Below are 24,027 nucleotides of genomic sequence, written 5' to 3' on the forward strand. Positions count from 1 at the left end.
GGGTTCTGTGCACTTCTTTGTCTCTGAAGAGAGGGAAACTCATTTTTGTTTGACTGAGTTTCCATGAGAAGATGGAGTTAACTCATTTCAGGTATCTTTAGCAGTAATATCAGTGATAATCCATTTAAATGTCTTCGTGATTCAGGAATAATGATATTGTGAATGACATCCTGCATTTTGATTGAATAAAAAGAAAAGCAATAAAGCTGCTCACATTCTAGCTCCATGCTATTTGCAGTAGCTTTATACCATTAAGGGAGCCTTGATTTAAAAAATGAGGAGAAAATGCAGTTTTTTTAAATGTAATTTTTCATTCCCTTTTTTTCCTTCGAGCTGCATGGGCTGTGTTGTCGCTTTGTGTGGCGCGCAGTCATCTGGCTACATCACCTGTTATTTGTGGGAGAGGGTTTTGAAAAGTAAGTGCCAAGGCAGAGAGGATGCTCTGAGTAGCTGGGTAGTGTGGAGATGCACACACACAGTGCGCTCCGCTGCGTTCCATTTGCCCAAGTGATGGTCTAGCTCCCGCTAGCAGAAAAGCCGCCCAAAAGCAGGGGGGTGTCACAGAAAAACTCCTACAATGCCTACTCTGCTAGCCAGAGGTTTTCCAAATGTCAGTAAGAAATGGCTGGTGAGGATGCGGTAGCCAGAGCACCTGGAGGATTTGCTGGTTCAATGCATCCCTCAAACAGTCTCTGCCAGCAGGGCTCCTACAGTGGACACCACTTCCTATCATGCTGACTGATATCATCTCCCCCATCTGTCTGTCTCCACCTGTAGTCTCTTGTTTTATATTTGTCTTAGATTGTAAATTCTTTAGGGCAAGGGTCATCATTTTGTTCTGTGTTTTGTACCGTGCCTAGTGCAATGGGATCCTGGTCCATGACTGGCGCTCAGAGGCGCTATGGTAATAAAAATAATAATCAAGTAAAGCTGCCATCTGCTGTGCCCTAAGGGTGAATCCCCTCAGGTGTGCAGCCTTCCCCATTGGTGTGTGGGGAGCTGTTAGTGGCAGGGGGTATGAATCAAGTCCGTTAGTCATGGTGTGTCCAAAGATCTCCTCCCTGAGCTAACAGCATGATGGTATGGGGATAGCATACCCATGTATTTTCTTCAGAGTGCCTTTTGAAGCACTCCTTGTGGCTCCCATTCGACAGCTTGCCTGATGGATGTTGATGATGATGTTGTCTTGCAGTGTGGAAGCTCTGTTCTAAATTAATCATTGGCAGAATGGGCACAGCTCCATTGACTTGGTTGTAGCCCCTGCTCAGAAGTTGGTAGTAGTTCCATACAGCCTTTAGGAACACAACTTGCTGTCAGTACACTCTTAAGGGGAGGAGGGGCTATTGCAGGGCACACTCACTAAATTCCACCTGCCCAATCTCACCCTGCAGAAGAGCTCTTTGTAGATCAGAAGCTTCTCTCTTTCACCAACAGAAGTTGGTCCAATAACATATATTTCCGCACCCACCTTGTCTCTCCAATCTTACCTGGGCAGGTGGAATGTCGTTCGCTTTTCATTATTGCTAAAAATGTGGGTAGGTTTTGCATCTGGGTTGGTAAATTGTCATGACCTCTTCGTAAGGATTGTGCTGATGGGAAGTCAGTAGAGCAGCATCCCAAGAAACTACAGAGCCAGAGGCTAGATCCGTGGGGATCTGGAGTTGGATTTGCTGCTGCTGTGGTGTGTGTGTTGTAGGGAAAGGGAGGGGAAACAAACCTGCTGATAAGAATATTCAGAGGCCACTCCACAGAGGGAAACCTTGCGGAACTTTCCTTGTCCCCTGGGTGTCTGGTTGTGGTTTCCTGGTGTTAGAGCTTATCTGGGCCACAGTGAGTAGGTGAAAGCCATTGCTATTAGAACTTTATCCTATTCCTTCCCACCACTTCCTTCCCAATGTCTTTATTCCTTGTAAGCATTAGAGCAGGGATTGGCAACCTTTGGCACGCAGCCCGCCAGGGTAAGCTCTGGGCTAGTTAGATTCCCTCACTTTGTTGAGGGACATATTTTAATAAGCACTAGATTCAATTGAAAGACGGAGCAAATTGGTGCATTTCAAAGAGAGAATTTACTGAAAATTCCAAATGCTCGTGATGAAAGTGAACACGGCATCTCTGAAAAAAAAAAAAAATACTGACTGAAGTGATTTTGCACAAACTCTATGCTTGTCTGCAGCTGCCCAGAGTTAAGTCATTAAAATACAACCAGCTACCTGTACTCTTTAACTTGCCACCAGATATGTTCTTAATAGATTGTTGTAGCTTTAATGAAATCCAGCCTCGCTGAATCACTAAACTTGCTTTCTCTTGGAAGGCTCTTTATTGGGACCTGACAGATCACTTCTCCAGTGCTTCCAGACGTCCTGGCTCTCTAATTCTTCTTCATAACGAGTTTTGTGCTGCATGATAAAATATTCATGTTAAAATAGGTTCTAAACTAATTATCTGCAGCCAGCAGTTGCCAGTGCAGTCATTTGCTGTTAGCTTGGCTCAAGTTAATGGCTTGTATTTCAGTACAAATAGTCCCTCCTGGCTGTTTCCTGTCGTTGATTCTTATCCTAAATGGAATTTCCATACATATCTAGACTTAATTCTTCTTACTTTCACAGATGCTTTTTCTTCCTGCTTTTTGCACCCTGTTTTTAAAGATTAGGAAGTGTTATGTATTTTTTTCATGCAGTAGTAGCTGCAACCTCATATTCCTCTGAAACAATAATCCAATAGGTCCTGTCTTTGTGTACAGTGAGCCTACATTTCAAGTCTTTTTTTTTTTTTAAGTGGCCAGGTATTCTTAGCAAGAATAGAAAGTTGCCGTTCTATGGAAAGTGATCTTTCTGTTTTAGCACTGAAGTTATATAAAGAAAAGAGGGGAAGGTGGCCTGTGTTTAAAAAAAAAAAGAAAAGAAAAAGAAAAATTACTTTAATAATTTGATCTGTCTTGGTTTTGGATAAAAAGTTGTTAGCTGAAGTCTTTCTGACACAATTAAAAAATGTAAATCCACCCATTCTAAGTCTTAGCAGTGTACTTAACAGACAAATGTGATGTAAGAGAATTGAATAAAAGTGTGTTGGATATCATAAGGTTATTAACATCTTTATTTTTCCTTGTTGCATGTGGGAGAGGACATAAAAACTTTACCCCACCCCCAAAATGATTTATAAAGATTTCCTCTTGACTTTAAAGCAACAATATTACATCTCATATAAACTATATTTTTCCTAATAATATCTTATGCCCCAGTTCTGCAAAAACTGATGCATATCAATAAGCTAATTGAAGTAATTAGGACTAGCTACATGCCCAATGTTTAAGTACATGCTTACTTGTTTGCAGGATATGGGTATAAGATTATTTAAAATGGAATGAATTTAGAAATTTCGTTTTTGCCATTCAGGCTCTTTGTTTATATTTTTGGAGTAAGTCCTATGGCCTGTGTTATACAGGAGGTCAGACTAGATTATTACAATAATTCCTTCTGGGCTTGGAATCAATGAGTATTTCAGACCCTTTGCATTGTAAAAATGGTCTTGTCAAGTTCACTCTTGTTTCTGTTCCATTTCAGTTTCTGGTTTGCATACTCTAGGGGCACTGGGGTTCCCGATTCTAAGGGAAACTTTAAATCCAAATGAAACTGTTGTCATTTGAAATTTTTATAGGTGTAATTACAGCAATTCTATCAAGGTTTTGTACAAGTGGTTGGTTTTTTTTAATCTATGTTTGGGGCATAAAGAATGTAACACACATCCTTTTAAATCAGGGCTCCTCAAACTGTGATCTAAGGCTTTCAGATAGACTGTGAAGCCGTCTCTTGATTCTCAAAGTTCAGCTGTGTGTGTGTGTGTGATTTCCTGGCCTCCTATGGAATCCATCCCAAGCCTTTGTAGAAAGCTGTCCTCCTTAAATGGCCTCTCCACATTCTGCTGCTAGGCACTTAAATATCATGGTGATGGACATGGTATAAGAACTTGATTAGAATAGAATTGGTTTGCTCCTTTGGGAAGAGTCAAGCAGGCTTCATTTCAGGTCAGTTGGGAAACAAAACAAAAATTCCGTGTTAATAGTCATCTCTGTTGTGATGCCTACAAAACTCATCTGTTGATAATGGGTAGGCGGTTGGTCAGATATGCCTACTATTTACTGTGCAAAACCTGCATATTTCACTGTTACTTCATACTACCTAGCCCCATTTGTTTGTTGCATCTTGATTGTAAACTATGTAGGATAGGGGGCTGTTATTAATTTCATATTTCTACAGAGCCTAGCACAATAGGGCCTTAATCCTAGAGTGCAGCATTTAGATGCTAATTGAATACAAATAATGAAAACAAAGAAAGAAAGTAAAGTAATTTGCTCAGCCTAACAGCAGTCAGGAGTAGCTATTCTGTCAGTTTAAGGTCTTGAGTAGATTATTGTGCAAATCAGGAACAAAGTTGCTTTTTCATATGGTTGGTCTTTGGCCCAAACGTCAGTTTCATAGTTGTCCCACAAATAAAGAGGAAAATCCTGTTAGGACCGTACAAATAATTTTTTCCAGTTTAATGATTTTCAGATCTCAGGCATGTTTTTGTGGCGAATAAAAGTAATCATGTGAAAATAAAATGTACGATGTAAATTTCCCATATCAGGAGAATGGTGGATGGACTATTAGGGAGAGGTTGGGGGAGCAGAGAGAAGCTTTCTTTCTGTATTGAATACTGTGAAGCTCTCAAAGCTACATGGAGTTTTAAATCACGTGGACAACAGTACATTTTTTCACTATCTTGTTTTATTGTAGCTGACATATGGCAACATGAAAATACTGTCGCGGTGTCAATGGGATTAAGGAGTATATACTCTCGTAAAGGGAAGTTGATCTCAGAGCAGTTGAGGGATTGGGATAGTTTTGTAGTGTATAATCTGTTCCACATTTTATTCTACTCTTCTCCTTTATATCATTCTCCTCACCATAGTATCTGAGCTTCTTGCAAAAGTGCTTTTAAGGGTATCTCTACACTAGGAGCTGTGGAAGTGGTTCCTGGTTCACACAGGCATCCTTGCGCTAGCTCACATCTGAGCTAGCATGCTAAAAATAATAGTGTTGTGACAGTAGCATTCACAGTGGTAGTGATAGCAGGAGCTACTCTCCCTACATACACACCCAGGCCTACTGACCAGGAGCAGGATGGGGGAAGCAATTGCCCAGGGGCCTGGGCAATTCAGAAGGGCCTGGGGGCCCCTGGCTGCTGCCGTTGCTGTGGTAGCCGCGGCTGGGAGCTCCAGGCCCTTTCAAATTGCCTGGGCAGGCTGCAGGGCTCCTGGGCACGCGCGGGGTTGTACTGGTGGTGGCGAAGGCCAGCGGGCAGGCATGTGGAAGCCCTGGAAGAGCTGGCAGCAGCTTGCTGGACACCAGCCAGCACAGCCGCAGCACGGCCCAAATATCAGGCAGACCATGTCCCCCTCTTTCCATACGCCTGCAGTGCAGGATACCCACTACATGACTCACCCCACTATATACGACCTTTCCCCTGCTAATGTGGGACCCTCCTCTCTAACATCCCTGATGAGCCTTTCTCTGGAGCTGGAGCACTGTCTCCCTGGTTCAGAAGTGTCCCAGGCAGGATCACACAAGATGGCCACAATGTGATTTTTGGGTCCACTTCTGCAAACTTTGTCCGCCCATGAGCCCTCCTGCTCTCTCTTGGTGGTTTAACTTTCCTCCTTTGGTCACTGCTGGCATCCTGGCTGTTGTTTGGGGGAGGGAGGCCAGAAAGCAGGAAGGACGTTCCCGATTTCCTTAAACCAACACTTGCGAGCAGGAAGCTTTTACAGATCTCCCCAGGAGGAGCAAGACTTGTAAAGGTAAGCAAACTGTATCAAACTGAATTTCCTCTTGTGTGTGTCAAGGGGGAGCATAGGAGAGGTCCGATGCTCATTTGTTCTCAGCACTGCCTCCCACTCTGTGCACAGGTCTAACGATTCATGGGAATGGATGAACTCCTGGGAAGCAACGTAGTCATCCTCTGACTCCTTGGGAATTCTTGAGCTGAGCAGCAGCACCCCAAAAGTTGTCTTAGCTGAAAATGACCTGCGTTTGTGGGGTAGGAGGACAGGGTGATTGGGTACAAGGAACGTTTCTGCTTCATCAATCACCGGTACTGATTTACGCCAGATTTTGAAGGCAGTGGCAGTGGCTGGGGTGGGCAGCTGCCTGGGTAGCGCCAAAGCCTCCCTCTGGAGCAAGAAGGCAGCCCGAGCCCATGAGCAGAGGGGCGACAAGGCCGGGGGCAGACAACAGGCTTGGGGGAGGAAGGGGAAGAGAGATCACCCCCCCCCCCACCACCACCTCCCACCCAGCAGCTGGGAGGGTCGCTGAAAAGTGAAAAGCAATGCAAATGATTAGCCTCCAAAGGGAGGTGACCTGCATCCAACGTTTTCCCTCTGCATGGCCAGCCTTTTCCCCCCTGCTGTTTCAGGCAAACCTCCCCAAGCCCCTTATACGCACCGCCCATGCGGTTCATTTCCCCCCCCTCTTTTCCCCTGAAGGAGAGGAACGTGTTCTGTTAAACACCTGCAAAGTGAAGCAGTCATTAGAGGAAGGAGAGAGACCAAGTTTTCCTGAAGGACCCCTCCCTCCATTTCGGAAAAAAGAAAAGGAGTACTTGTGGCACTTTAGAGACTAACCAATTTATCTGAGCATAAGCTTTTGTGAGCTACAGCTCACTTCATCGGATGCATCTGAGTGATTTCTAGCATCTCTTTACAAAGGGGTTTGAAGGAATGTAAAGGGAAGTTTTACATTTTCATTCAGCAGTATCGGGCACTCCCGTTTCATAAGAATGCTGTTAGTGTGCTCTCTCTCAATGTATTGCTAAACTGACCCTTCCTACTGCTGCGTAAAAATGCCAGTTGTTCTCAGACTGGTGGAAAATGGAGATTCCATATGATGATTGCTCCAGTTCATTGATCACTGTTGCTTTTGTTGTTTACAGCTATTCAGATTAGTATTCTGTTCTCATTACCCTGCTGCTCTAGAAAAATGATTCTTACCCTTGCACAGGAATGAAAGCTCTTGTCTTACCAGGTGTTAAACAGATATGTAAAAACAAATCAATAGTGTCCATATTCAGTTTTTGCTTCGAGAGATATTTTTAATGGAGACTGTAGAGATGGAGATAGAAGAAGCTCTAAATTGGAATAATGCACCTTTATTATAGACTTTTGGCCCCATTTTCCAAGGTGTTGGACACCCGCAAATCCAGCTGAAGTTAATGGTGGCCACATGTGCTCAGCGCATCTGAAAATCAAGCAGCAGGAGCTGCAGCATCTCTCACAGTGCTCAGCACCACCATCTCATCACAATGAACAGTAAACAGAGCACACAGGAGCTGTTGGTCAGCAATCTTCCCCAAAAGTTTGTAGTCTTCACACAGCCTTGAGAAGCATGCCATACTGCATTCCGTCCAATCAGCCACATCATAAGAATAGCCATACTGGGTCAGACCAAAGGTCCATCCAGCCCAGTATCCTGTCTACCGACAGTGGCCAATGCCAAGTGTCCCAGAGGGAGTGAACCTAACAGGTAATGATCAAGTGATTTCTCTCCTGCCATCAATCTCCACCCTCTGACAAACAGAGGCTAGGGACACCATTTCTTACCCATCCTGGCTAATAGCCATTCAAGGACTTAACTTCCATGAATTTATCCAGTTTTCTTTTAAACCCTGTTATAGTCCTAGCCTTCACAATCTCCTCAGGCAAGGAGTTCCATAGGTTGACTGTGCGCTGAGTGAAGAAGAATTTCTTTTTATTTGTTTTAAACCTGCTACCCATTAATTTCATTTGGTGGCCCCTAGTTCTTACATTATAGGAACAAGTAAATAACTTTTCCTTATTCACTTTCTCCACACCACTCATGATTTTGTAGACCTCTGTCATATCCCCGCTTAGTCTCCTCTTTTCCAAGCTGAAAAGTCCTAGCCTCTTTAATCTCTCCTCATATGGAACCCGTTCCAAACCCCTAATCATTTTAGTTGCCCTTTTCTGAACCTTTGCTAATGCCAGTATATCTTTTCTGAGATGAGGGGACCACATCTGTATGCAATATTCAAGATGTGGGTGTACCATGGATTTATATAAGGGCAATAAGATATTCTCTGTCTTACTCTCTATCCCTTTTTTAATGATTCCTAACATCCCGTTTGCTTTTTTGACTGCTGCTGCACGCTGCGTGGACGTCTTCAGAGAACTATCCACGATGACTCCAAGATCTTTCTCCTGATTAGTTGTAGCTAAATTAAGCCCCCATTGTATTTTATGTATAGTTGGGGTTATTTTTTCCAGTGTGCATTACTTTACATTTATCCACATTAAATTTCAATTGCCATTTTGTTGCCCAGTCACTTAATTTTGTGAGATCTTTTTGAAGTTTTTCACAGTCTGCTTTGGTCTTAACTATCTTGAGCAGGTTAGTATCATCTGCAAACTTTGCCACCTCACTGTTTACCCTTCCTCCAGATCATTTATGAATAAGTTGAATAGGATTGGTCCTAGGACTGACCCTTGGGGAACACCACTAGTTACCCCTCTCCATTCTGAAAATTTACCATTTATTCCTACCCTTTGTTCCCTGTCTTTTAACCAGTTCTCAATCCATGAAAGGATCTTCCCTCTTATCCCATGACAATTTAATTTAAGTAACATTGTACATAACATCGTTGAACCAACACTAGCTGCAGGTGCCATATGGCGCTAGTTCCTGAAAACCTTGCTTTGGCAATCTCCCTCGCTGATCCAACCAACATGTCTCATAAACTCAAGCTTCCTTTGTTTTAATGTCTTGATGATACCAAGTATCACTGCAGTATTCAGATACCCACATGTTTCAAGCACTTCAATTTTCTGCACTTTAGTATTCTGAAATCTGAATTGCTTTCCCTTATTTGTTTTCCTGGGAAAATCCATCACCAGTGTCATAGCATTAACTTTCTCCGGTTGTTTTCCCTCATGAGTTGTCAACAAATCAAACAAAAACTAGTTATGGACTAGTTTATAAATCCTGTTTGTGTGGTGGAGATGGGCTAATACAATGGGGAATTTAGTGTAAAAACTTGTTACCAAATCTGTGGCCTTTTGAATACTTTTTGTCTTCCACCCCTGACGTAAGGGGGGATATGATAGAGGTCTATAAAGTCATGACGGGTTTGGAGAAAGTAAATAAGGAAGTGTTATTAACTCCTCATAACACAAGAACTAAGGGTCACCAAATGAAATTAATAGGCAGCAGGTTTAAAACAAACAAAAGGAAGTATTTCTTCATATTTCTGTGGAACTGTTTGCCAGAGGATGTTGTGAAGACTATAACAGGGTTCAGAAAGGAACTAGACAAATTCATGGTGGACAGGTCCATCAATAGCTATTAGCCAAGATGGGCCGGGATGGTGTCCCTAGCCTCTGCCAGAAGCTGGCAAAGGGTGACATGGGATGGATCACATGATGATTACCTCTTCTTTTCATTCCTCTGAACCACTTGGCATTGGCCATTGTCAGAAGACAGGATACTGGGCTAGACGGGTCTTTGGTCTGACCCAGTATTGCCGTTCTTATGATGTTGATACTAAGATCTCGCACCACTCTTTAAAAATTACTTTTAGAGTTTCAATTCTGATGAAGCAAACCCTTTCAGGCTTCAAGAATGTAACATAATTAACATCCTTTAAATTCCTCAGTATCTACAGCACACATGCATCCTTTGAAGGAACAATAGTATTGATGGAATTTATGAACGATTTTTAATAGCAAAATGTATTATTTTTGAAACCTCATAATAGCATCTTAGTCTTCAAGATCTCTAATTAAAATAATCTAGCACACTGCTACACAATTCGTCATGTGCAGCGGTTTCTGTATAGGAGAGGCCCAGGATGGAAATGGTGTATTTTTATAATTTGGGATTGAGGTGTGTTAGCACATTTGTGAGTGAAGTTGGCACTGCTACTATGTTTTGTTCAGACCAGAGTTGTTCATTGGTTGCTTTCACAAGCATTAAATGTACTTACTTTTATATATTTACATTTTTAGAAAAGCCCACTTTAACATGCTATGACTTCTAATGTACATGAAGGCTCAGTAATGTAAAAAGTTAAAGGAAAATTTATCCTCCTTAAAACTCAGTGTTTCACCTACTTCTGTTTTTGGATTGCTTGTGGTTTCTGCATAGCATTGACTAGCCCCACACTAGAGTGGTAATGTTGTTTAGTGGGCTAGGCATGGGGTTGGTAGCCATGAATGCCTGAATGTTAATTTTGCTCTACAACTGGCTCTCTGTTTGCCATTAGACAAGCCACTTAACTTTTTTGTCCCATCATGCATTGATTTGTGAAGGAGTGTGAACATTAACGATGACCAGCAATACCTCACTGGATCATTGTGACGAATGATTAGTTAATGGGTGTACAGTGCTGTGAAAACGTAAAGTGCTCTCTACTGAAGTTTCACTTATTTGTTACTAATGGAGCGCTTTATAACCCTGGAAAGGTATTGGGTTTACTTAGAGCACTTCTAGATGTTCTTTCTAAAAGGCAGTAATGAGAATTGAGCTCAGACTCTGATACTGAACTGACAGGCACATTCTGAGCTAGGCAAGGAAGACAGAAAAGAATCTGTGGAAAGGTTTCAGAGTAGCAGCTGTGTTAGTCTGTATCCGCAAAAAGACAAGGAGTACTTGTGGCACCTTAGAGACTAACAAATTTATTTGAGCATAAGCTTTTGTGAGCTACAGCTCACTTCATCGGATGCATTCAGTGGAAAATCTGTAGAAAGTACAGCTATAGCGATGGTTTGTTGTTTTGGATGGAATGGCTAATGTATCATGAGTCTCTGATGTCACACTGGCCTGACTACTCAGAGACTCCAAAACAAAAAGGAGCCTAACATGCCATTATTAATCTTCATGCCTCTTAATAAGAACTTTTAACTTTCATTTTCTGAGCCATCAACTTTTTGCTTTGAAAGCCCTGGTGGCACAACCAAATATGTTCCTAATTAGTTTTAATAATAGGAAGACTTATTAGTGATGTGTGTTGGTCTGCTGGGAGAGACCATGACTGAGATTGATACCAGGGAAGACAATGAAATCAATTTTGGCATTTCAATGGAATTTCTCTGTAAGACAGGAGCTGAAGAGGGGAAGTGGAGTACAGTCAGTGGTCAGCAGTGAATAGGTTAAATGTGAAGTTTGATCTGCTTGGTTTTAGATTGAGTGGTTAGAGACTGGGAGTGAGGGTTGGAGGGACTCTTAGTGGCATACATAACTAAAAGGAGCTCTATTAACCTTTTTTTATGTTTTAGAGAGCCCTAAAGAAAAGTAGGCTTTGTGTACCAAGGCTTGAGAGTTTTTAAGAAAGTGGGTCAATCTGGTTAAATTGTGAATGAGTATTCTCCTGTGAACATCTGTAAACTGTTGAGTTTAATTGGATTGCAGCTGGTGTTGATTGTAGGTTTCTGGGGATTTTTTTTTCTTCATTTACTTTATATCTCATTTCCTTTTTCCTACTGTTTCCTGGTGCAGTTTGTTTTTTCTGGTGTGTTTTAAAAAAATTTAAAGAGCCCTAAATAGAAGTGGGTTTATCTGTTCAGCCTTTTTTCCCTGCAAACACCTGTTTACAGATGAGTGTAATTGGGCGACACCTGATGCTGAGTATGTATGGGAAGAGTAGATGGTGTTTATGGACTGACTTATTGGGTTTTACGTTGTGACATTCTTTTCTTTCAGATGCTTTGATGTCTTTTAGAAACAGGTTAGCAAACAGTGTTTGAGGCTTCTTAATGCAGCGTCTATTCTGAACAATAACTAGTGAAAAGGGCAAATTCCTATTCAGCCTATTTTGTTTCTTTTGTGCATTTGGAGTCAGAACAGCTGAATGCAATGACAATTTCTTTTTACTCCCGTTAGTCCCACAGAGCCAACACAGCTGAGAGGTGACTTGAATTCCGCTCCTTCTTGTGCTTCTGCAGCAGAATTGTTCCAGTCAGCTTCTTACCTATACATTAAAATTTCCCCTGTGCGATTGCAGGCAGAATTGGAAGGCATTGTGGTTGTACAGGTAAAGAGCCTAATTTGGCCTTCAGAAGATGTACTACTCGAATGGATGCACAAGAAAGTAATAATGTAACTTGGTTTTCAGAAGCCAGAGTGAGGATTGCATGGTTACTGTTAACTAGCCATCTTTATTTACATTTGATGATGAAATTGGAGTACAACAAACATGGAATCCCCAAAGCTATTTTTATAGAGTTACTTTTCAGGGTAGAAAAGCACTTTAACAACATACTTTAACCCAACTAGCACTTTTCTTTTGTTGCTTTTTTTTAAGTCACGTACCTCTTATCAGATGTGTTGCACAAATTGTACAGATCCTGGTTTGTGACCCTATGGAATCAGGCCCTAAAAACTATGAGAGAGGTGTATAGAAAATCATATCATACAGCAGAACCCAAGTATACAAGATATCTTTACAAATATGTATCTGAGCTTTTGGGAAAGTGCATGACATGTTACTATTTTCCAAACTCCATACAATTATAAAAAGTCCCTAAGCGTTCCAGGGGTTTGTGTACAGGTGTCTACTAATTGCTGGCTCTGCCAGGGACCAAGATTTTTCAGTTGTTTCTCCTCCTCTGGATGTGGTCTCAGACAGGTAGATGCAGGCTGGAAAGAAGCTGTAGGTATCTTAATGGATAAATGCATTTGGTGTAGTAAAAGTGGGTCTGTCCAGTGTGCTGCAAGATTGCTGGCTTAAAGAGCTGGCCATGGTACTACCCAACATTCAGGTGGGATGGAAGGGTCATAGTTGAGAAGATGTCCAGAACACACTGTGGATGCCTCTGGATGTAGTACATAGGAGGGAGAATTTAAGAAATTATTACCATAATCCTAGTATAATCCATAGTTGGTATGGCTATTTGTCCATCGCTATGAAGTGAGCTGTAGCTCACGAAAGCTTATGCTCAAATAAACTGGTTAGTCTCTAAGGTGCCACAAGTACTCCTTTTCTTTTTGTGAATACAGACTAACATGGCTGTTACTCTGAAACCTGTCATTATGCAAGGCACTGCATTTAGCTGTATGGAGTGGAAATCTATCAACTGCATGAAAAAACTTGTACAGATACAGACAGACATCATCTTCCTTTCCAAATGCAAACAGATGGACATCGTACCAAAAGGACTGAAGGTAAAAAATCCATTACAATCTACATACCACACAGACTATGCTGACAGCTTGTGCCACACGCTCTCAAAGAAACTGCGGAATCACCTGATCAACATCCTCTACAGCAAACAGGGAAAGATTAAGAATGAGCTCTCAAAAATGGATACTCTCATAAAAAACCAGCCTTCCACACAAACTTCCTCGTGGCTGGACTTTACTAAAACTAGACAAGCCATTTACAAGACACACTTTGCTTCTCTACAAAAGAAAAAGGACACTAAACTTTCTAAACTACTACATGCCACAAGGGGCCACAGCAATGGTTCCCTCAACCCACCCAGCAATATTGTTAACCTATCCAACTATACTCTCAGCCCAGCAGAAGCAGCTGTCCTATCTCGGGGCCTCTCCTTCTCCCCCTCCACCCCCACAAACATGATACAGTTCTGTGGTGACCTAGAATCCTATTTTCGACGTCTCCAACTCAAGGAATATTTCCAACATACCTCTGAACAACATACTAATCCACAGAGACCTCCCTACCAACACTACAAAAAGAAGGATTCTAGGTGGACTCCTCCTGAAGGTCGAAACAGCAGACTGGACTTCTACATAGAGTGCTTCCGCCGATGTGCACGGGCTGAAATTGTGGAAAGCAGCATCACTTGCCCCATAACCTCAGCCGTGCGGAACACAATGCCATCCACAGCCTCAGAAACAATTCTGACATCATAATCAAAAAGGCTGACAAAGGAGGTGCTGTTGTCATCATGAATAGGTTGGAATATGAACAAGAGGCTGCTTGGCAGCTCTCCAACACCACTTTTTACAAGCCATTACCCTCTGATCCCACTGAGAGTTACCAAAAGAAACTACAGCATTTGCTCAAGAAACTCCCTGGAAAAGCACAAGATGAAATCCGCACAGACACACCCCTGGAACCCCGACCTGGGATATTCTATCTACTACCCAAGATCCATAAACCTGGAAATCCTGGGTGCCCCATCATCTCAGGCATTGGCACCCTGACAGCAGGATTGTCTGACTATGTAGACTCCCTCCTCAGGCCCTATGCTACCAGCACTCCCAGCTACCTTCGCGACACCACTGACTTCCTGAGGAAACTACAATCCATCGGTGATCTTCCTGATAACGCCATCCTGGCCACTATGGATGTAGAAGCCCTCTACACCAACATTCCACACAAAGATGGACTACAAGCCGTCAAGAACACTATCCCCGATAATGTCACAGCTAACCTGGTGGCTGAACTTTGTGACTTTGTCCTTACCCATAACTATTTTACATTTGGGGACAATGTATACCTTCAGATCAGCGGCACTGCTGTGGGTACCCGCATGGCCCCACAGTATGCCAACATTTTTATGGCTGACTTAGAACAACGCTTCCTCAGCTCTCGTCCCCTAACGCCCCTACTCTACTTGCGCTATATTGATGACATCTTCATCATCTGGACCCACGGAAAAGAAGCCCTTGAGGAATTCCACCATGATTTCAACAATTTCCATCCCACCATCAACCTCAGCCTGGTCCAGTCCACACAAGAGATCCACTTCCTGGACACTACAGTGCTAATAAACGATGGTCACATAAACACCACCCTATACCGGAAACCTACTGACCGCTATTGCTACCTACATGCCTCCAGCTTTCACCCTGACCACACCAAACGATCCACTGTCTACAGCCAAGCTCTGCGATACAACCGCATTTGCTCCAACCCCTCAGACAGAGACAAACACCTATAAGAGCTCTATCAAGCATTCTTACAACTACAATACCCACCTGCGGAAGTGAAGAAACAGATTGATAGAGCCAGAAGAGTTCCCAGAAGTCTCCTACTACAGGACAGGCCTAACAAAGAAAATAACAGAACGCCACTAGCTGTCACCTTCAGCCCCCAACTAAAACCCCTCCAACGCATTATTAACGATCTGCAACCTATCCTGAAGGATGACCCAACACTCTCACAAACCTTGGGAGACAGGCCAGTCCTTGCCTACAGACAGCCCCCCAACCTGAAGCAAATACTCACCAACAACCACGTACCACACAACAGAACCACTAACCCAGGAACCTATCCTTGCAACAAAGCCCGTTGCCAACTCTGCCCACATATCTATTCAGGGGACACCATCACAGGGCTAAATAACATCAGCCACACTATCAGAGGCTCGTTCACCTGCACATCCACCAATGTGATATATGCCATCATGTGCCAGCAATGCCCTTCTGCCATGTACATTGGTCAAACTGGACAGTCTCTACGTAAAAGAATAAATGGACACAAATCAGATGTCAAGAATTATAACATTCATAAACCAGTCGGAGAACACTTCAATCTCTCTGGTCACGCGATTACAGACATGAAAGTTGTGATATTAAAACAAAAAAACTTCAAATCCAGACTCCAGCGAGAAACTGTTGAATTGGAATTCATTTGCAAATTGGATACAATTAATTTAGGCTTGAATAGAGACTGGGAGTGGCTAAGTCATTATGCAAGTTAACCTATTTCCCCTTGTTTTTTCCTCACCCCCCCCCCCCCCCCGACGTTCTTGTTAAACTCTGGATTTGTGCTGGAAATGGCCCACCTTGATTATCATACACATTGTAGGAAGAGTGATCACTTTAGATAAGCTATTACCAGCAGGAGAGTGGGGTGGGAGGAGGTATTTTTTCATGCTTTGTGTGTATATAAAAAGATCTTCTACACTTTCCACAGTATGCATCCGATGAAGTGAGCTGTAGCTCACGAAAGCTTATGCTCAAATAAATTGGTTAGTCTCTTAGGTGCCACAAGTACTCCTTTTCTTTTTGTCCATTGCTAGTGGCTATAACCCTTAGAGAGTTTGGAGTTTGCTACTGCCTCTTAGTTAATGGGCCTAATCATTTAGTGTATGCAGTAGAGGCTTGAATTTTTCGCTCCAGAGGTTCTGGGTTCATTCCTTGCAGCCGACCCTGCTAAAGAAGCCGACCCTGTTATGCTAGTTTAATTTGTAATTAGGAAGAGAAAGTGAGCTGAATTTCAGATTTTCATATTTTACAAGTATGAGAGACATTATGTGGAAACAAAAGGAGCTGAAAAGCAGCTGTGGAAAAAATGAGAAATGTTAAGATTAAATTAGTGTTTGCCCTTCTTATGGTCTGTGTATCCTTTTAACAGAAAAATAAAATATAAAATGCCAAAATGGATGAAACAGCTGATGCAAATGCACTCACTAGTATAGAAAAAACCTATAAAGTTTAAGGTTAAAATGAAAGAGTGGGAAGATTGTGGAATGAAGTCAAGACAGAATAAAAATGATGCAGAAAAAAGGAATGGTGGAGAAAGGAAAAAAAAGATTGTACAATACGTTTGAACATATACAAACATTTTTAGTAACAAACCAGGAGGAGACAATGTCAGTGAAGGAGTAAATACAGGCTTTCAGAGACTAGGCTAATAGAGCTAGACATAGATTAAAAAAATCATCATATGAATGATTTGGCTCAGGGTACACAAAGGAAGATGATGGAACAGTTGCCAGAAACAGAGAGAGACATTTCCTAACGGTGGAAGAAGAAACTATTCGAACTCAGGGCCATGCCAAAACAGGTGATCAAAACCCATAAATGACTGGAGTCTGACAAAGCTCAAACTGGACCCTGTCCAGAATTCTGAAGCAGGGAAAGAGAGCCGGGGAAGGAGAGCAGTGCCTGGAGATGACAGAGAAGATAACCTAACACTTGTGTGTAGTAAATAAGGATTCTTGGTTTTGTTTCAAATCAAAAGTAGTTGATAAAACAGCAATCCTATATTTTAAGCAAGTAAACACTGATAGAAATAACAAATGGCAATGGCAATGTTCCTTTAAAGCGTGTTTTATACCTTTCCTTTGCTTTCTGTTCATACTATCCACTGCTACTCTTTTTATGTTCATATTTGCTGCTGTTCATTCTTTGGTCATGCAGGGCAGGAGTGTGGGAATTGCTAGAGCAGGGGTTCTCAAACTTCATTGCACCACGATCCCCCTTCTGACAACAAAAATTACTACATAACCCCATAAGGGGGACCAAAGCCTGAGCCTGCCCAAGCCCCGCTGACCCGGGTAGGAGGGCTGAAGGCCGAGCCCCACTGCCTTGGGTGGAGGGGCCAAGCCCAAGCCTGAGGGCTTCAGCCCGCAGCAGGGGGCGTATACCCTGAACCCTGCCACCCAGGGCTGAAGCCCTCGAGGTTCAGCTTTGGCCCCGGGCAGTGGGACTCAGTCTTTGACCCCAAAAGGCAGGGCTTGGGCCTCAGCAAGTCTAATACCAGCCCTGGTGACCCCATTAAAACAGGGTCTTGACCCACTTAGGAGTCTCAACCCACAGTTGGAGAACTGCTGTGCTAGAAGAAGTGGTCTGTGCGCATGAAGACGCTAGATTGCCAGAAGGCAATGGACTAATACCGTACATCGTGGTTCAATGGTGAACGTCGTTGCCACTGTGTTGTGGCAAAACAGTCGATTTAAGCTCACAATTGTATAACCACAATTAAAATAAACTTGTAGGAACAAATTTTCAAAGACGTGAAAAAGCAACAAACTACTTACAAATAAACACCTAAAATTAATGAGAACCAGAAACTGAAAACTGGGAGATGGTTTCACTTTAGCATGGGGAACAATACTGGTGAAAACTCCCATTGACTTCAGTGGGCCTTGGATCAGGCCTGTGGAAAGTAAAGGTTGAACAAAAGCAGCATTTTTCACCAACGTGTGTGAGGGGTGGTAAATGGTGTCCATGATTTGCTAGAAGTTTATTATTGCTTCTGAAGGTAATATCCTACAAAAAAAGACTCTTTTGTAAGATCATATGAGTATGGTATATGGGATGAGCTACTTGAGCAGTTAAAAAACTAGTTTGGATATTAAAATTAATGTGCCCGATTTGTTCATTTCATATTGCAATGACCTGGAAAAGTGATATACAGTTATATGATCAAATTTGCTGATAATTAGGGCCTTACCAAATTCACAGTCCCTTTTGGTCAATTTCACAGTCATAAGATTTAAAAAATTGTAAATTTCATTATTCCAGCTATTTAAATGTGAAATTTCACAGTGTTGTAATTGTAGGGGGTCCTGACCCAAAAAAGGAGTTGTGGGGGGGGGGTTGCAAGGTTATTGTCGAGGGGTTGCGGTACGGCTACCCTTACTTCTGCGCGGCTGCTGGCGGTGGTGCTGCCTACAGAGCTGGGCAGCTGGAGAGCGGCGGCTGCTGGCCGGGAGCCCAGCTCTGAAGCCAGAGCTGCCACCAGCAGCAGCGCAGAAGTAAGGATGGTCTGGTCTGGTGTTGCCACCCTTATGTCTGTGCTGCTGCCTGAAGAGCTGGGCCCTCAGTCCACTCTCTGGCCGACCAGCTCTGAAGGCAGCAGGACAGCAGTAGGAGTGGCATGGTACGGTATTGCCACCCTTACTGCTGCTGGCGGGGTGCTGCCTTCAGAGCTGGGCGCCTGGCCAACAGCCGCCGCTCTCCGGCCACCAGCTGCTGCTCTCCAGCCACCCAGCTCCGAAGGCAGTGTAGAAGTAAGGGTGGCAAAACCGTGACCCCACTAAAAACCATGCAGTCCCCCCTGCAAGTCCCTTTTGGGACAGGACCCCCAATGAGAGAAATGTTTGTAGTCTCCCCCATGAAATCTCTATAGTATAGGTTAAAAGCACACAAAAGACCAGATTTCACAGTGGGAGACCAGACTTCACGGTCCATGACACGTTTTTCATGGCCTTGAATTTGGTAGGGCCCTACTGATAATCCAAAACTGGGTGAACCCATATAAGGGAGAATTCAAGGCCATGAGTACAAGAACCTCACAATGGCTTGGATGAAGTAGGACAGGAACACCTAAAATACAGCCTGAAGGTGAAATTTAGGTCATGATTGTTGCCCTGTAGTTTGTGGCGTGTTATATGTAAGGGTACAGCCTATGGAGCCGAAAAGCTAGATTTTGATCCTCAAGCTGGTTTAAGTTTGTGACTCGGTTCAAGTCAATTTCTCTCATGCATATTTGTCCAGATGCAGCCCTTCTCATTATCAGGTTGGACAAAGGGGGCAGGGTTTCTTTAGACTGTTGAGCGCTTGTTGGATGCCTACTGAACATGTGCAGAAATGGTTTTTCAATTGCTAACAGCCTCATTAAAATCAGGTTTCAGAGTAGCAGCTGTGTTAGTCTGTATCCGCAAAAGGAAAAGGAGGACTTGTGGCACCTTAGAGACTAACAAATTTATTTGAGCATAAGCTTTCGTGAGCTAATGAGTCACATTATTTGTTCCTGTATTTTTGCTGTGACCCTATAAGTTGCATTGATGGGCTAAATTCTGATTGCTAGCTCAGTGGCGTAAAACTAGTGTAATTCAATTTAAATCCTTTATTTACTCCACATTTATAAAAACGGCAACTCCAGTCAGAATCTGTTCCCCTGTTACTCAAAGTGGGTGTAGAAGTAGGGCTATATTTTTGGAAAAGAGGAGAGCTCACCAAAGTATACAAAATTCTGCAGGGAACAGAGGGTAGATAATACATGACTATGTAATCTAACATTAAATGCAAGACCAGTGGGGTATGATCTTCTTTAAACAGATTTAAAACACAATTTCTTTAACGAGAGAACAGTTAATACATGTATTTAAACTGTTGAAAGCAGCAGAAGCAGCAACTGGTATACTTTTAAAAGACTAGCTGAATAAGTGCTATGTGTACAGGGGAAAAATATTGCAGGGCAGAACTGTGTTAACTCAAAGGAAGAGACAGATTTTAGATGAGCTTTTTGGCCTGGCTTTGTCCTAAAGTTTCCTCTGTTCCAATTGGATGAAAAGATGATCCTCTTAGTCTTAACGACCATCGCTTTCAGGAATTGTAAAATTACCAGATCTCATTAATGCAGGGCTCTATCATTCATCAAAGCTCTTCTTATGCATCATGCTGGCTTCTTTTCTTTCCACCTCTTAATCTTTCTCTCATTATAACTATGTGTCTGCCCTTTGGACCTAGCTGCTTCCAAGAAGTTGACACCTGCAGAGATATTATTTGGCAAAGATTTGTTAACTCTTTCACAGTTGGAATGGTATGCTGAGCCTTCAGTGGAGGACAAAAAAAAATCTGTTGACAGCTGCTGTGTAGAATGAGCGCTGCTGTAAATATCATAGCAACAAAGACCAATGAAGGGATGGCACACTAATGAAAAGTAATTATTTGTATAACTGTCCATTGTGTACTCTTGATAAATTATTAGTGTAGTTTCCTGCATGTACAGCTGTGCATCAACATTTCTTTTGCAAAGCTCCACTTCGGCGGCTCTCTTCTGATCGAATAAATTTTTCAGATGTGCCTCATGTATTTGGATAATTCAGGAAAAAAAAGATTTAAAAATAAGACCAACTTTCCATGGATTGTAGCCCTCAAAGAGGGAACATATCTTCGACGTGTTCACAAAATCTAGTACTCAAAATGATACTAATAGTTGTATAGCTCCTTTCATCTAAAGAACTAAAGCACTTCGCAAACACTCATTTTACAGAAGCACTGTAGTGATCAAGTATTTTAGCCAAATGAATACTATTTATAAAGGAATTGTCAAGAGTTTTTTAGAAATACCTGTCACTGGTCCAGTGTCTTTGTTCATTGATTGGGGCTCTTATCTCTCTCAGTGGGGGATGCCAATTTAATGATGTATTTTCCTGTTTTAAACCCAGTTTCAGGAGCATATTAGGGCTGAGAAAACCCATGTCCCATTGCAAGTAAGTATTTGAAAGTTGTTTTAAGTTGATTCTGTAAATATATACATTTTTAAGTTGGCTGATTTGTGAGGTGTCCTACTTCCTCTTAAAGTAACCAAGTCATTTTTTATATGTAGTGTTTCAGAGTAACAGCCGTGTTAGTCTGTATTCGCAAAAAGAAAAGGAGTACTTGTGGCACCTTAGAGACTAACCAATTTATTTGAGCATAAGCTTTCGTGAGCTACAGCTCACTTCATCGGATGCATACTGTGGAAACTGCAGAAGACATTATATACACAGAGACCATTTTTTTCTCACCCTGGATTTGTGCTGGAAATGGCCCACCTTGATTATCATACACATTGTAAAGAGAGTGGTCACTTTTGATAGCCCATCCTATCACCAGCAGGAGAGTGAATTTGTGTGGGGGGGGTGGAGGGTGAGAAAACCTGGATTTTTGCTGGAAATGGCCCAACCTGATGATCACTTTAGATAAGCTATTACCAGCAGGACAGTGGGGTGGGAGGAGGTATTGTTTCATATTCTCTGTGTATATATAAAGTCTGCTGCAGTTTCCACGGTATGCATCCGATGAAGTGAGCTATAGCTCACGAAAGCTCATGCTCAAATAAATTGGTTAGTCTCTAAGGTGCCACAAGTACTCCTTTTCTTTTTGCGAATACAGACTAACACGGCTGTTACTCTGAAACCTGTCTTAAAAAGTAGTTGTCCAGGGGAATTATAGAATCATAGAAACCCCCTGCACTGAAGTAGGATCAAGTATACCAAGACCTTTGCTGTCAGGTGTTTGTCTAACCTGTTTTAAACAACCTCCAATGATGGGGGATTCCACAACCTCCCTTGGAAGCCTATTCCTGTGCTTAACATCCCCATTTGATGACATAAGGATAGTAGTTGTTCTTGAGAGTTCCACAAGGATTGATACTAGCCCTGATGCTATTCATTGTTTGATCAATGATCTAGAAGTAAATATAGAATTGCTGTAGATGATACAAAGACTGGCAGAATGGTGAAATGATGTTAGGATAGTAAGTCATACAGGGTGATCTGGATCACTTGGTAAGCAGGGCCCATTCAAACAAAAGTGGGTTTTAATACAGCCAACTGCAAAGCCATGCATCTAGGAACAAGTAATTTAGGTCTCACCGACAGAATGAAGAATTGTATCCTAGAAAGAAGTGACTCTGAAACGTAAATTCAGGGTCTGCATTTTAAAGAGAATGTTGAAAAAATTGAAGAGGTGCAGAGAAGAGCCACAATATGATTGTAGGACTGGAGAAAATGTCTTTCACTGAGGTATAAGAGCCTTCAGAGGAGAAAATACTGGATGGTAAAGGACTCTTTTATCTAGTGGAGAAAAGCATAACAAGAACCAATGGCTGGAAGTTGAAACCAGACAAATTCAAATTAGAAATTAGGCACAGACTTCTAACGGTGACCGTGATTAACTATTGGAACAAACTACCAAGGGAAATAGTAGATTCTCAATATCTTGATGTCTTAAAATCAAGATTGGATGCCATTTTGGAATATATGCTTTACTCAAACACAAATTATTGGGCTCAATCCAAGGGTAACTGGGTGAAATGTAATGGCCTCTGGTATACAGAAGGTTAGACTAGATGATCTGCTATGTTTTCTGGTCTTAAACATAATATATTTCCATTAGGAGATTCATTTTTCAGTCATAATCTGCTTCAAATATTGTCAACATGGCATCTCCATGTCCTGTTAATGATTTTTTTTATTATTATTATATGTCAGCCAGTTGAAAATAACGGTCTTGTAATTGATTGACATATCACTTCTGTTGCATTGCAACTCAGAGCAGTGGGACAAAATTTAGGAGTGAATTCCCTCTTCCTCCTCCCTTTTCATTTTTTCCACTAGAAGACTTGCAGGTCCTCTACAGTCCCAACATTTGCTTGAGTTTGTCAACATAACACAGTGATAGGTGGGAGAGAGGGAAATGACTGTTCAGCCACACACTGAGGGTTAGACTTCAAAAGTGCATAAGGCAGTTAAGTACCCAGTTTTTACTGAAAGTTAATAGGAATTAAGTACCTAACTCCCTTTTGGTACTTCTGATAATGCCAGGCAGAGTCTTTGTAAACTCAGGCCAAGTTCTTGTCCCCGATCCCTGAAATGGCTATTTAGCTCTACAATTTAATTCAGTGGAGTTTGACTACATTCTTATGTTGCAGAGAGCAGAGCAGTTCCTTAGGCACATGCTTGATCGTATATAAATGAAAGTAATTCCTTTTCTTGCCCTCAGCACAAAATGGCATGCATCATGGGGAATTCAAAAGATTTTGGATGACTGACACTCGTTAACTGCTATTCACCTGCTTAGGTGGACCAGTCCTATCTCTCATAACGGCAATCTGCTTTCATGTTTCTTAGCCTGATTTCTCTTGGCAGCCAAACTGGATGTGGTTGACAGATTATGTCTGAAAAGACTTTGGTAATTGCTCGATCTGTTCAGCGACTATGTCAATGACAGATGGTCGCACTGAATGTTTAAAATGTTCAGGACTTCTGGATGCTCCTTAAGCTTATGAGCAGCAAGCTTTGCCTACATTTCTGCTATCTATTAGCAAAAAAATTAAAATATTCCCGTGCATTGCTGTTTTCCCCCCCAAGTCTTCAGGCATGTTCCATGTGGATCTGTGTTTTCCTGATACATTCTCCTTTTTTTTTAAGTAGAGAAAGTCTCAAGATGTTACTGCAGACTGGCATAAGTAAGTGCCAGCTGCTCTTCCAGACTCGTTAATGAATTTATTTTTGCCTGAGAACTGCACATATGGCCCAGAGTGGAAATATTGGGGTCTGTAGTTGTTACGAGGGCTGGCAGATTTCATTTTAGAAGAAATAAATATATTTTTAATCTGTGTCAGGGGTTTCTTAACTTTTTCACAGCATTGACCATATCTTAATGGGGAGATTGTGTCATGGATCAGCTCCCCTCCAATTCATAGTCACATAACATCCATGTGGCAATGGGAGCAATTGCGTACATGGAGAAATAATGTTAGGAAAGTAGCTAATTCATTTGTAGCTGT

The 24,027-nt window shown here is 42.1% G+C and overlaps 1 protein-coding gene across 7 annotated transcripts in view; it reads left to right on the forward strand.

Moving 5' to 3' along the window:
- EXOC4 (exocyst complex component 4) overlaps positions 1 to 24,027 on the forward strand; it is a 595,663-nt gene that overhangs the window by 222,618 nt on the left and 349,018 nt on the right. The window contains exon 10 of one of the 7 annotated variants that reach the window (XM_077837197.1): positions 13,044 to 13,155. The exons of the other annotated variants lie outside the window; for them this stretch is intronic. Within the exon in view, the coding sequence (XP_077693323.1) occupies positions 13,044 to 13,048 (5 nt within the window). The 3' untranslated portion in view covers positions 13,049 to 13,155. Of the gene's footprint in view, positions 1 to 13,043; positions 13,156 to 24,027 lie in introns of those variants that run through there. 7 annotated transcript variants of the gene reach the window in all.

Source organism: Eretmochelys imbricata, chromosome 1 (genome assembly GCF_965152235.1).
Source record: "Eretmochelys imbricata isolate rEreImb1 chromosome 1, rEreImb1.hap1, whole genome shotgun sequence".
Classification (NCBI taxonomy): domain Eukaryota; kingdom Metazoa; phylum Chordata; order Testudines; family Cheloniidae; genus Eretmochelys; species Eretmochelys imbricata.